Consider the following 13476-nt stretch of genomic DNA (forward strand, 5'->3'; position numbering starts at 1 on the left):
GTCCCACCACCCGTATGACCTGCGTGCACTGTATGAACGTCCTCCTTTCTCAAACCATACTGCCTGTTCTCTCACCCCTTCAACCGCTGTAATTTCCGACCACCACAGTGATTGTTATTCCGTACCACACGCGATTACCAACCCCCCCACCCACACCGGATGGATGTTCCCGACATGGTTCGCTTATCAAACAACTTGACTCATCAGAGACCAACACAGGAAGGTCAAGATGAAATTCGGTTGAGATAGTATATTTACAGCAAAATGAAATCATACATGCGGCACGTCCACCTCCAGACCATATTCACTAGCCGCATCTACAACCATCTCCTGTGTGCGCTCCTTGATGATGGCGTTTAGAGAAGCCTAGAAAAGTCCGCAATGAATTTGCGAACACCGGAACATATAGAACATCTTACAATCCGCTGGCTTCCTACCAGATAAGAAAATTCTGCCACACGACTTTCAGGGGTCATATCGAGGATTTCTTGCAGCGCTCCCTGATGCAGCATGACGAAGGCTGCGAAAGGGTTCATGCCCTCCACACTGGCAAGATCCGCTTCATCCTGAAAAGAAGATGGGCGATAAAATGTACACACTACAGCATTGAATGAGAAGCACGGAGTGAACACACCTCGTGCTCTTCGACCTGTAGCCACGCCCTATCTTCCCAAAGTGCATTCCCACCTCCATTGAAAGCCCATTCCTGAGCTAAGTTCCCAAAAATCCTCACGAATAAGGCCACCTCGCCCACATCATTGGCAAACGCCCATTGAATCTTACACTCTGCATTCTTCGTCCCACAACCCTCGGCGATGGTCAAGAGCCGGCGGAGCTTCTTAACTGCTTTGAGAATGGGAGGCGAGAAGGCATAGGGCATTAGTTTGACGTTGTTCGTACTTATTTCTGCCGTAAATGCATTTGCGCTTGGGAACGCTTCGAGAATGATAAGGATACGTGTATACCGCCAGGACGCCTGCGAGATGCGATCGACGAGTCCTTCAACCTGAGAGGGGAGCGCCAGCAGCGGCGCAACTAGCACGGCTGTGTCTGGATCCATCGCGATGTCCACCCCACCTAACACATACCTCTCTACGAGATGTACCCGGCACTCAGGGGCCTGCAAGGCCCGGACGAGCGCACGTTTCTGAATGAGAGCCATACTTGCAAGATAGCAATGGTTCGCAGTTGGTGCGTTCCATACATCGGGGAGAAGCATGGTGTAGGTGTCGAGGATTTCTACAGGTGCAGCACGGGGTGGCGAAATGCTGCCGAGTTGCAAACCTTGGGGTTCAGAGGAGATGATCGTGGGAGTTACCGACGGAGGCGGGTCACGCATCCCGTTCTTATTGCGCAGTGCCAAGTAGTCATCTAAAAACCCTCGCGTGACGACGGCGGCGGCCATGGGATCATCCAGTCGTCTGCGTTTGAATGCAGGGAAAGCGGTACTAGGATCCATTTCCGGCCCAAAATATCGTAAGAATGACGTTATGTTCGCCGGTTGGTCGTTGTCCGAGATGCCTGCAGTTTTCTTTGGGCTGTCGGTATCCGGTAACACACTTCGTTCCTCATCACCACCCGAAATTGCAACTAGATCAGCCGGACATCTTGACACCCGCTCGCCTTGGGATCCAAATGAAAGCGGGAAAAAAGCGGATTCCATATATTTGTCTTGGGAGTAGTTAGCCATTGCATAATCTTGGTCAAGTCCTCGGAGAGGAGGGCTGGCCGGATATGGACTTGGGCCGTACCGGTGCCGTGCCAGTAACGGGAAAGATGAAGATAGTCCTTCGTGGCCTTGATCCCTATCTTGCCCCTGACCTTGATGTTGGCACACATAGCGGGGGTTATCCTCCTCGTCCTTGTCAGAGTAATCAGCACCATCGAGTGAGTAGACAGCTTCCAAGGGACTCGGATCGTCTTGATCTCGATAACGCGTCTCATTGTCGTGGAGGTTGGGGAATGCAACACCAGAATAATCGAACGCAATTTCTGGATCGCCGACCGTAGGCCCAGAAAGGCTATTATCTGCAACATCGGAGTCGTCGACAACGTTGGGAATACTATCCAAAATGCCAGAATCGTGAAAGACAAAGCGAGGGGGCTTCGCAGGCTGATCTTCATTGTCCGTTTCAAGTGAGGTTTCATCTCCGCCTTTGACTTTATCTTGTCGTTTATGACAATTTTCACCATATTTAGCACGATGTTCATGAAAATCCTCGAATTCAGGAAGGCCGGCGTGAAGTCTTCGTTCTCTTTTCGTCAGGACCAGCTCGAATCCCTCTCCTAGCATAGAGGACTTAGGGGGGCGGGGAGGTGAAAGACCAAGACTCCCTGTGCCGCGTTTGTCTTTTAATTTCTTGGATTCTGCCACGTTGGCGGAATGACAGGAGGTAGTTTCGAGGTCTGCGAGCAGTCCATGGATCTTCGTTTCGCTTGCTTTATCAGCATAGCCCAATTTCACGAGGTCATCCAGAGTAGATTCAGCGACAAGGGAAACGCTTTCGTCGGTTGGAATCGGGGCCGCGAATTTGAAGGGTCTGCGTGTGCCGATATATATGAGAGCAGTTTCGAGACGACGACCACAGGGCGCTCGTATTCAAATTGGGCTGGGAGTGCGGATTACGTACCTCCAAGATAACTCGAGGTTAAGTGGCTTGATGCCTTTTACAGGTTCCAGTGTAGTGTGCCGCTGGACGTTTGTATTCATCTTGCCTCTATGGATGAGGGCCCTCATGCTTGTAGGTTGTAGAGATGGCCCCAGGTGCACGGTAGGCGAGGGAAGGTGTGGCACTGCCGGGTGACGGTGGTGTAAGAAATCCGAAAGACATTCGAAAGAAAACATCGAGAAAGTATATCAACAAGAACGAAGTTACAAAGACTGTCATCAACCCCCAAAAAATAGCAGAAACGAACGCACCATCCATCAGTGCAACATCCTTTTCATCCAACCTCTCCTGCAATACACACCCCTCGATGTTCTCCTGCTGCACCGCTTGGTATATATGCCTGAGAGCCATGTCGAGACCCTGTTCCACATCAATGTCTTCCAAGGCCTGATCTTGATCTGACTTCTTTCTTCTGTCTCTTCCCGCATGCGCAGGCAGAGGTGAAGCAGTACAAACAGAAGGTGGCTGCCCGAGCATAGAGTCTTCTGCATCAAGAATCCTCCCATCCTCTGCGCTTGGGGAAGAAATAAATAGCGAAATATTAGTATTCTGATTCGTCGGTGCTGTAGTATGGCCTTCTTTTGACTTCGCCGTAGCCGCAGGCTTCAGGTGCTCGATAAGTGACTTGAGACTGAAGAAAGCGAGTGAGTGAGCGCTCGTGTATGGACTGCAGCACGCACCTGTTAGAACCCCTTGGTTTCAGCGAGTGTGGGAGTATGTGTCCGGGTTTGTGAATACGCGGGATCTCTACTTCGTCTACCAGCCCATAACGAAAAGCCAAAAAAGCATGATCGGAGGGCAAAGTCAGAGAAATGTATTGCATATATGAATATATGCTCACCCATTCTAGCACTGAAAAGGCTTGTAGCAGGCGTGCCAGGCGGAGTCGGTGATGCCTCCCATAGTTCGTCGATTTCTGTGCCTTGTGAGGAGAGAGGCGAAGCGGAAGGGGGAGAAGAGATTGGGAGGACAGCTAAGCATTTAGTAGTCAGCCTTTCCCCCACATACTAAGAATGAAGAACTAGGAACGACGCACGTACCCCATCCATCAACAATCGACATGTTGACGCTGTCTACATTGTCCTCTAGCTCTTCTTGAACGGGAACAGGAGCAGCATTCAGCCTACCCACGATGTCCTTTGCATTCGCAATACCTGTCCATAACGAACCCGGACTGGCTTGAGATCGGGAAAAGAGGGGGGGAGAAAGTGGACGTTGAATCTGAAACGGTGGTGAATCGGCACGTAGGAAAGAAGCGACATGTACGTTTGTCTCGGTTAATTGTGCAGGTGGATTTGCCGATTTAAATAGCGAAAGGATATAAGTGCGAGTGGTGGATTCCATCGTGGGACGAACATTCCTGTTCCAAATTTGTAAGTGGTAATTTAAGAGCAAGAGAAAAATCGCGCACAAAACCTCCTCCAAGTTAGGTACATCCGAATCCTCGATTTGTGCTACCACTACAGACTTGACACCGATGTGCTCGAATAGCGCAGGCTGTGTGCGAGGGAGAGATGCACGGAGAACATTGGAACCTGCTTTCGGGGTCTGCTTTCGCGCGCGGTTGGTAAGTATGGGTGTCATAGGTCTGTATATCTCTGCAATGCATGTATCTACAACACGTTACCTCAAGATAGTGAGAGCGATGAAAGGGAATACAACTGACACATGTAATCCTCCTCCCGCCAGCATGCCTCGCTGCGGAGTTCCCTGCCTTCACCCACAATAGTCTTGAGTGATGATTTGATCTTGCGCACGGTATCTCCATCTGTCGTCAAGCGCTCATCAAAGGAGAAGTCAAGATCTTTCAGAGACCTGACGAGCGTATCGAGTGGATCTGGGGGTAGCACGAGCACGTGCGGGTCCGCTAATGGGACAAAATCTAAGGATTCTGTGAAGATCTTCGCCACATCTTATGTCATATTATGTATTCTTGGTCGGAGAGCATTGCAACGGACCTGCTCGAGCTTAGACTCGGTATATGCGACATGGTCTCTGGTAATGTACTTCCTAACGTAAGGAAGAAAGGTCTGGCGAATGTGGTTGCGGACTGTGAGCTCGTATTCGGGTGATATTTCAGATGGATCCATGTGTGTAGGATGAAAATCCCCGTCAGTAGACCCTAATGATAAACGTCAGTTAACTTGGTAAACAATATTAATGAGACGAAGGACTCGTTATGTCACGTCACGCTGGTCACGCTCGCGGTCGACCGATTTGCAAATATCTGTGCTAGGCTTGCTCACTCAAAGTTGTCATTGTTCTCACTATGTGCCTATAGACTTATCTGAAAACCAGTGGTTCAGCAAATCACCATAGATGCAAATCTCACGAGCGAGTTTACACCCTTCATTCTTGCGACAACTCGACGTCCTGATGCTGGGCCTAGGTGTGCCACATCATGAATAGCCTACTAACTCTTGATCTGCTGCTTAGTTCCAAATACCTCAGATTGTTATACCTCATTGATCAACACCACGCTTGACATGCCAGTATCAATATTTGGTTTGAAACACAGCCAGGATGATCCTCTCAGGTCACTCCATCACGCAGCACAGACCCTCGACGAAACAAACCCAGGTTCATGCAAGTCGGGTACCCGCCCCAATCTAGTCTGGTGGTGTCGTGTGATGTATGCAGTGTCCCTGTTTGTGCAATGACTGACCATACCTCGTGACCACCATCACAGATTTACCATTGTTCACGAGCCAGTTGGATTTCCTCTATTCTGCCTATAGTTGTGTTTTGTCAACACCGATTGTTTCCACTGAGCGTGCGGCGGCTGTGATAGAGCAAGTTACGATACCACTCAACACCAAAGTTTCTTTGGCAGCCGCTCCAAGGACAAACAAAGACATGTCGCACGTCTCTTCTTGAAATGCCGAGATCGAACATGGCAGAGTGGGGGCCCTCCCGCGAGTTAGACAACACATCACCAATCGGCTTCAGGAGACATGGAGCTCCATGTCGAGTGGGATGTTTCAAAATCTGGTCTATCGATATGAGACCCACGACTTTCTTGCTGTCCATCTGTCGCGAGTACCGTCCATTCGTGCGGTCTCGCGCCTTAGATTGCAACATGACCACATAGTTCATGCAACATTCATTCCCGCATGCCTAAATCGTTGCCCCGTAAGAGCTGAATTCTACGAAGTTTACCCGGCTCCACTTTACGCAATCATTCAGCTAGTCAGTTCTCGTCTTCTCAAATGCGGGGAGCTTCCTCGTGGACTGGTTACCATCTTTCGCTCGTCAGAGGGTGACGCACCTCGGGGAAGACCGAGTCGAGCTCGAAGCCATCTCGGATCTCGTCAACTCCTCTGCACATCGCAGAATTCATAATCGCTCAGAACTGATGCAAAGAACAAGTTCTCCAAGTTTGTAGTAAGTAAATTGTGTTCTCGCTTTAATTAAGAACCAGAACCGTAGAAAGAACCTTCGCACTGACTCAAACCTGGTTGTTGAATAGTGCAGACAAATAACCTAAGCTGCCGTTGGAGTGTGCTCAGTGCCACGGCCCGCAGCCCATGTGTCTGGTCCCTGTACCATGTCAGCATCAATTGTCCTATCCACCACAACTGGAATTCTCACCCTTCTGTTATTAATTCTCCGATTCCTGACTCTTCTTGCGAGCCACTCGGCAGCAGTAGAACCGCTCTCGAAGTTCTTGTCAGGTTGCTTCTTCACAGCGTCTGCGATAATGGGACTGGATTCGACAAGGGCCCGAAGAACTTTCGAGCTGGTCGGACGGGTGAAGAAAACCAGGGACCACCGCTCGTATGCTGCCTGTGCACCAGGAGGCGGACTGTCCGTGATGATTTGAAAAATTAGCAAGTTTGCACAAGCAGGTCCTCGCTGGTATGTACATACACAACGCGGTGGATGTTGGACTGCAGGATGCCTCCGCTGAAAATAGATAGCGCATCCGCAATATTGCAAATAGCATGTCCAGGGATGGGCTACGCGTTGGTGAGCGTCTGTTGCGGCCACCTAAGAGAAATGCTTACTCTGACGTAGGACCACTCGTCATGACCAGGGGGCATCACTTGGAGTCCACCAAGCCGATTGTGCAGGAAGGTCTGGAGAAACAAATATTTCCGTCACCACAATACCCGCATGTATCAAGCGACCCACCAGACTGCCAAAATCAGTATGGGCAGCTAGCATAGCTCTTTCCATCGCTTCCTTGTCCTGCACAGGGGGGCTGCGAGTGCACCTAACCTCGCAAGCACTGTGCTCATCCATAGCATGCATACTCTCCAAAGTGCCTTTCGGCAATCCAAGCTTATCATTAAATATATTGAACACGACATATGTCACATCAAGAGACTTGCGGACAAATGGCGCAACGGTGTTTTCCATGCGAGCGTTTATGGTCGATGGATAAGTGAGGTGAACGACCCGTGGATATGCGAGCGCATCGTCTTTAGAGACATTCATGAATTCCATGTTGTCCAAGAATTTGCCTGGGTTTATGTCAGTTTATTGCTAGTGATGTGGTCTAGAAGTACGTGCCCGTTCCATCGATCGCTTGAGCCCCCGCTTTCTTGTATCTGATCAAAAATACAGATAAGATAAGGCACGCTTGCCAATGTGAGCCATATCAATGACAGACCCGAAAGATTGACCGTTGTCCCCTTGCTCGAACTTCAAACGTTCTTCGAGGGGCAAAGCCAGCGTCTCTGCACCGACATCAAACATGTCGTTGACTTCTTGATCTGCGCCATGGTTCTTTAAACTGTCCGAAGAATCTAGTAGGTCCGACTCATGATCCAACTCTTATGACGTACTACCAGAATCCGAGCGTCGTCGCAGCCTCCCACAATCGATCAATTTCCTCCCTATCTCCAGCCTTGATAAGCTCAAAATCAACAATCAAAAGCGGATGTGTTCGAACATCATCCGGGAAAGGGGGGAGAGTGGTTCCAGGCATACTAATCTAATGAGAAATGATATCAAACCAGATAATGCGACAAAACCTACTGCGAGAATTAGATAGCAAAGGAGAGGATGCTTATCAGAGTGAGTGCGTGGAAGTGGGGCGTTCAAACTTATACCACTCCGTGCACGCAGATACTGAGATAACATCCAGCTGACTTCAAGACGGCTACTTCATCGTGCGAAGAAAGTACCGGACCACATCCGTGTCGACATATGTTCTGGCCGCAGCGCGTCCCACATGATCATGATAGCGTACGTCCCGACTCGCGAAATCAATCAATACCACAAGAACAGCTCAACCCTTACGCGTACGCTCCACCTGTCAAAGAAGGACAGGGTGCAAGGGTGGTACTTGTACCTTTTCACACGAAGAGCGAGAATAAGATTGATGAACTCACTTCTCGGCTAAGACACCGTCTGGTTCGACTAACACTGCAGTGCTGAACTGGTAGGTAATCTTCTCCCGGAAAAGTGCGTATTACGGACAGTGAGTCAAAAACACATAAACCTATCAAACCGATTTAGTAAGGCCGAGGCGTATAGGGATTACTACTCGAGTACTCGCCCATGATCATTTCCGACTTGATATGAGCGTGACATCTTAGAATTTCTGTTTTCGCCTGGCGAATGTTCCTGGAATTGATCGCCGCCGCTGCACTGATTATGGACCGCAGGACTGGTCGAGCTCTCGAATCCAGGCAGTGATCGTTGGCAAATGAAACAGGATATAAACTTCTGATAGAAATATTTGATTCGCGAAGAGCTGAGGGGAACAAACACTTGTGTCATTCTAATATGCTCGCTGAGTGGAGTAGAACACAGAGAAGGGCAAGTCTCGACCGGCTGGTTGCCAGTAGTCACGATACATATATAGTCTTGTATGGCAACTGCAGTCAGACACGAGACTCGTCTGTGCATTAATGGCACGTACATTTGAGTTGATTTCGTCTGTCTCAAGATGTCCCTTCGACTGTGGCGGTTGGTTTGTATCCGTTTTTGGGCCAGTGCGCCAGAGCTATCTGCTGACTAATCGACGACCTGGTCCCCTGACAGTACTCACTTTTAGCATTGTGATAGTTGCTGCGTGGTCTAGACCTCTCCCAATGTATTAGTCTCCCCTAGTCAGGCCATAGAAGACGCTTGTTCCTTCTTGATTCTAAACAACTGCGGCCCAATTGTCCTAGGCCTTGAGCTATAGCCTGGTTCTAACATTTTCAAATTCATATCGTATAACTGCAACCGGCGCGGGGTGCAGTGCCAACCCCGATATTTCTGTATAGTCGAGGATTCCGGGTCTCGATCGAATGAGGTCCAGCTGCCAGCTCGACTCCGGTAACTAACCTTTTTCGTCATAAAAGTAGATCCTATCCACATTATATTATTTGTGATAGATTTGTATTTTATATTATAATATGTGCTTGCCAAAGGCACAGATTACTGTCGAGTGACAGCTTGTAAATGGAGAAATAAAATGGAAGAAAAACCAAAGAATGGAGATCGAAGCATCCGAGGCTCGCGTCTCAGAATGGATACCTCGTCCGAGACCACTACCATAGACTAGTACTGTCATTCGGCGATAAGAATGATTAATGAAGAGCTAATCGGGTAGCCAATCGTACTGGCTGGATAATGGTCAAAAGTGGCGTAGAGCCTTGATAAAGTTCAATACTCAATTGCCAGCGTTTCAGTATTCCTGGAGTCCGGGAACTCCACTCCGCCGGACAGTTCAGGGATCGCCTCCAGAACGGTGGAACGAATCCTGCTCAAACTTGCCGTCATCTAGCGTATGCCCGACGCCCACAGTTATGAAAGAAAATTGTTTTTAAACATAACAACTCACCAACAAAGTGATTCCAACGAAACTAGTATCAGCGCCCAATATCATCTCATCGTGGCTATGAGAGGCTTGAATGACGGCAGAGTCAACGATGAGGGAAGCATTTCCATATGTCCTAAAGTTAGCCGAGCCAACAAAAAAAACATTAGCCTACCCTACTATGTAGCGCCTCGGGTCGTATTATTGTGCACCACTAACACCGCCTACAAGGCTCGCAGTCCGAGGAGAATGAAACAAAGGATTTGCAGGTCGTAGCAGAGACGTAAAGAGACGTGTGTTGGAGGGTGCGGGTGGTGTATTAGGTACTAGAGTATGTTGTTTGGCGCGGGCCCGAAGTACTAGTAGTATTGCAGTGGCGCTCGCTTGCCGCCAGGCCAGGATTATCCGTGTTACGTCATCCCCGGTCGGACTTTTTCACCTCAATTCTGTTATCAGGCTCAACTTTTCTTCAAGGTTGGCCTTCTGATTGTTAACTGAACTCTAGCTAGTACTAGTATAGCCACGTGTATGCTGCTACTAGCTAGAACTGGACTTTGGTAAACCTCAGCGAACTACAAGTACTAGTAAAGAACTTGACTGTGACGGGTCAAACAATAGATTCCCCAGCCTGAGTGCTACTCCATCCTGGAAGTGTTGTTCGCCCCCACAGTCCGAAGGAGACGGCGCAATAAACGTACGGCATAGATTTATTGCGCTCGCAACTCAGCAATAGTTTTTTTCTAACCATGAGCGGCGGTGCCAGACACACTCATCCATGTACACTCCCGCACAATCAACACTGCACAGCAAGGTTTCTGATCGTTTGTGGGAGACTTTGCGAGCTTTATTAGGTGCCGAGGAAACGTTAGTGTGCAGGCGCGCTGAGGCGGTGTTTAGAGAATGATGAAGGTGGGAATTCGTTTAAAGGAGTGGGCGCTGGTCCACTTTCCACAGAGCAAACCAGCTCTATCCACGTTCATATTGACCAAGGTTGTCAAACTTCACATATATGCCTTGTTCATTTGCCTATATAGAATTCAGGTTTGAAGGAAGATCCGAATTATCAGGTTCAATGCGGATTTAGCCTGTAACGTACGGGAAGCTGACCCTGCTTATGTGGCTGTGCCGCTACCGTATACCGAATTCTTCGAACTAGAATCAGAGAATTCTATTGCTCGCGATGACGAGATCAGTGAAAGCATGCCTGGATCTCGACCAGCTTTCCGATATTAATTTTAATCATCACGTACCTACATAAAGGTGCAGCGGTGTGTCTAACCTTTTTTTTTGTGGTTGTTTTTCTTTACTTCCACTACCTGTCTTTACTCCCCCTGGACCTCTCAAGTTCCACCTCAAAACATGTTATCGGGCGATGTAGCCACCGTTGCGACGGTATACGGTGCCATCCTTCTGGGCACCTGCATTGGCTGCGGGTGAGTAATGCTTCGTCTGTTATCGGGATGCCTCTGTGACACGTTGTATCAAGCCTCACTGGCATTGTGTTCGTTCAAACCGTCTTGTATTTCAAATTTTACCCCTCGGATTGCACTCAAAATAAAATTTTGGTGAGTTTGGTTATACGTTGCTCCCCAAGATCATTTTCTAACTTGATACTTACTCAAGGTCTTGATCGTCTGGTGGGTGTACAAGTTCGACATGGTTGGAAATATTTCTTACTGTCGTGCAGGGCACTGGACATGATGCACACAATCCTCATCATCGTCTCCGTCTGGGAGTCCGTCATCGTTAATTTCAATAAACCAGAAATGATGGATGTCATCCCCAGGTGAGTCAGCTGAAATGCTTTTGTTTGCACCATAATTTATGGTACAACTGCACTTTAGGTCCTTAGGTGTTCGTGTTCTCTATTGGGGTCAACTAACCGGTCTAACAATGCTTCATATAGCTCTCTGTAGCCATAACTGCCGCGGTTACCTTCCTCGTCCACTGGTTTGTTGCTTTCTACACTGAATTGGCATGACGGTGATTTAGATTTTTTCCTGTGCAGTTTCTTCGCGAACAGAGTTCGTAAACGTCAGTAATTGAAACTGGTTACCGTGTACCTAGCTGAGCTTCTTTCAGTGACAAAGAGGTGGTATTTCGCTGCACCCCTTGTACGTGGTTCAGCCAAACCAATTTACCGTCATTAAATCTAATGTTCGATGATCAGGTCTTCTTGGCATTTTTGCGTCTTCGTGAGTTTCTTTATTTTTCATTTTTCAATTCTTTATGCTCATCATAAAACCGCAGTCGCTGCATGTGGTACGTTACCCTCGGCAAATTGTTTTTATATATATTACTAACGGGTTCTTACAAGTTTCGACAACCGAAATGTGAGTTTCACAGAGTTCACAATAATTTGTTTCCTTACGTGAGTCTATCGTAGCTTGCGACTTCGCCACTTCTCGCTATTCATCAAGCCATTCCCATCAGTAAGTGGGCGGAAACGCCAAGGACATCGTTCAAAAGCTCACTCCGTAATGTAGTGGGTGTTCACTGTCGGTGTCACCCTATCTGCATCTGTGGAATTCATCATAACCGTGGTCATGGTCACATTCCTCGGACGGAGTCGCACTGGTTTCGCAACGTAGGACCGTTTCTCACTTCGTATCTATCTCATCTGATGAGTCATTAGCATGAACCACATCATCAACTCATTAATCTTGTATACACTCGAGACTGGAAGTTTTACTTGGTAAGTGCTCACGGCCATCATTCAGGATGTCGTTAATATTTCCTTAGCGCTGTCACAATTGCATCCCTCATTTGCGTAAGAGGCATCTATTTTCAGAGGAATGTCTTCTGATGCACAAACCAGTGGATGGTTATGCGACATAACTTGATCTTCCTCGGAATGCACTTCGCTATCTCGAAGCGTACGTGTGAATTCATAGTTTTACCCTGCAAGTGACTAATGACTGTGACCAGTGTATGCCAATTCCCTTCTCGCAACGTGAGTCCAATCCTGCATGTCCTTCTACTGGCCAACTAATATTTGTTAGACTAAACACACGGAAGCGCTTGCGTTCAGACCATACCTTCTCGAGTCAGCGCGAGGCTGATGTGTACCCTGCCTCGATGAACATTCACAAATCATCGGTCCGTGTGCCATATTCATTTATCATGCGGTGACACTCACTCTTCTCGTGGGTTACAGCAACGTATCTTGGGTCCTTTCTCACCTAATAAGAGCGTACGTATATGTCACCGTTTGCCTGATAAAACGCGCTAATGATAACATCTAGGCACACCTGAACGTCAATGTGGAGACCACGGTCGTGTCTGTCATTGATGAGCCCTGCGATGACTACGACATGGTAGACATCGAATCCAAAGGCTGTGACACCGCATGCGGAACAGAGAAGGACAGTAAGGAGTTTCTACATTAACCCATGCTTCCTGTCTCCAATCCATGAGCCCCAATCCTCAGGCTCCTCACTCGGCAGGCCCAGCCACAATGGGAATATGACTGATATTGTATGGCGCGATATATCGAACTGCGCTGCTCTCAGTTTTGCCTTCCTGTAGTATAGTATAGCTAATAGCTCCACCACGCTCCTTGCACATTACACTCGCTCGTTCTGACTAACTCCTTTGACGTGTATCCTACGCGTACATCTCGCACTTACTCGTACGGCGTATACACATCCCCTAACCTATTGTATATTCGGGCTCGCTGCTTACATTTCATTATACTGGACTCTACCAGCACTTGTATCTTTGGCTTCAATTTTGCATTTCCTGCTTTCGAGGTCGTTTTTTTCGTGGTGCTTGGTTCAGTTGAGCAGTACTGCAGTATTCGTCGTTGATTGAAAATTATATTTATTTGGGATTCTACGGTGAACTTGTTGTAAAGTTAACTTGGTATCAACTGCACGGAATCAAATGACGCCGAAGGTGCGCCTGATTGAGGGGAAGGCTATAGCCAAGGACTGGTAGATTTCCATATAATCTGTGATGTCAAGTAAGACACACATGAGAAGTAAAAAAAGCCGAACGAGTACTATGCATGGTCCTAGCTATCAACATGATCGTAACCCTACATGTCCA

General features: G+C 48.1%; 3 protein-coding genes across 3 annotated transcripts; 1 reads left to right on the forward strand and 2 right to left on the reverse strand.

The window, feature by feature from the left end:
* Positions 1-356: 356 nt before the first annotated feature.
* HD556DRAFT_1230584 (uncharacterized protein) lies at positions 357-4759 on the reverse strand (the record flags this gene model as incomplete). The annotated part of the gene is made up of 11 exons (XM_041297363.1): positions 357-566; positions 635-1926; positions 2065-2540; positions 2631-2793; positions 2921-3176; positions 3295-3425; positions 3511-3642; positions 3710-4029; positions 4081-4282; positions 4336-4570; positions 4628-4759. 11 exons carry the CDS (start codon positions 4757-4759, stop codon positions 357-359), a joined length of 3549 nt encoding a protein of 1182 aa, XP_041164381.1.
* Positions 4760-6152: 1393 nt separating this feature from the next.
* HD556DRAFT_1430438 (uncharacterized protein) lies at positions 6153-7602 on the reverse strand (the record flags this gene model as incomplete). The annotated part of the gene is made up of 8 exons (XM_041304903.1): positions 6153-6209; positions 6261-6474; positions 6540-6628; positions 6677-6748; positions 6804-7135; positions 7185-7222; positions 7285-7407; positions 7460-7602. The coding sequence occupies 8 exons, from the start codon at positions 7600-7602 to the stop codon at positions 6153-6155; spliced, it is 1068 nt and encodes a 355-aa protein (XP_041164382.1).
* A 2892-nt stretch (positions 7603-10494) lies between these two features.
* HD556DRAFT_1032911 (uncharacterized protein) lies at positions 10495-13279 on the forward strand. The gene is made up of 20 exons (XM_041295943.1): positions 10495-10859; positions 10913-10991; positions 11050-11063; positions 11114-11212; positions 11271-11280; positions 11333-11376; positions 11435-11460; positions 11509-11540; positions 11597-11621; positions 11677-11688; positions 11744-11759; positions 11813-11858; positions 11913-12013; positions 12062-12121; positions 12169-12196; positions 12245-12302; positions 12355-12379; positions 12429-12525; positions 12584-12619; positions 12672-13279. Exons 1-20 carry the CDS (start codon positions 10786-10788, stop codon positions 12813-12815), a joined length of 1026 nt encoding a protein of 341 aa, XP_041164383.1. The 5' UTR covers positions 10495-10785; the 3' UTR covers positions 12816-13279.
* The last annotated feature ends 197 nt before the right edge of the window (positions 13280-13476 follow it).

Source organism: Suillus plorans, assembly GCF_016647745.1.
Source record: "Suillus plorans strain S12 chromosome Unknown HD556scaffold_9, whole genome shotgun sequence".
NCBI classification, from domain to species: Eukaryota; Fungi; Basidiomycota; class Agaricomycetes; order Boletales; family Suillaceae; genus Suillus; species Suillus plorans.

Bases quoted from the DNA above. Each gene is read 5' to 3' on its own strand.
- HD556DRAFT_1032911 (XM_041295943.1), top strand. From the start codon at position 10,786: ATGTTATCGGGCGATGTAGCCACCGTTGCGACGGTATACGGTGCCATC. The intron at 11,461-11,508 runs GTCAGTAATTGA...AGCTTCTTTCAG, and splicing joins CGCGAACAGAGTTCGTAAAC to TGACAAAGAGGTGGTATTTC. The intron at 12,122-12,168 runs GTAAGTGCTCAC...ATATTTCCTTAG, and splicing joins GAGACTGGAAGTTTTACTTG to CGCTGTCACAATTGCATCCC.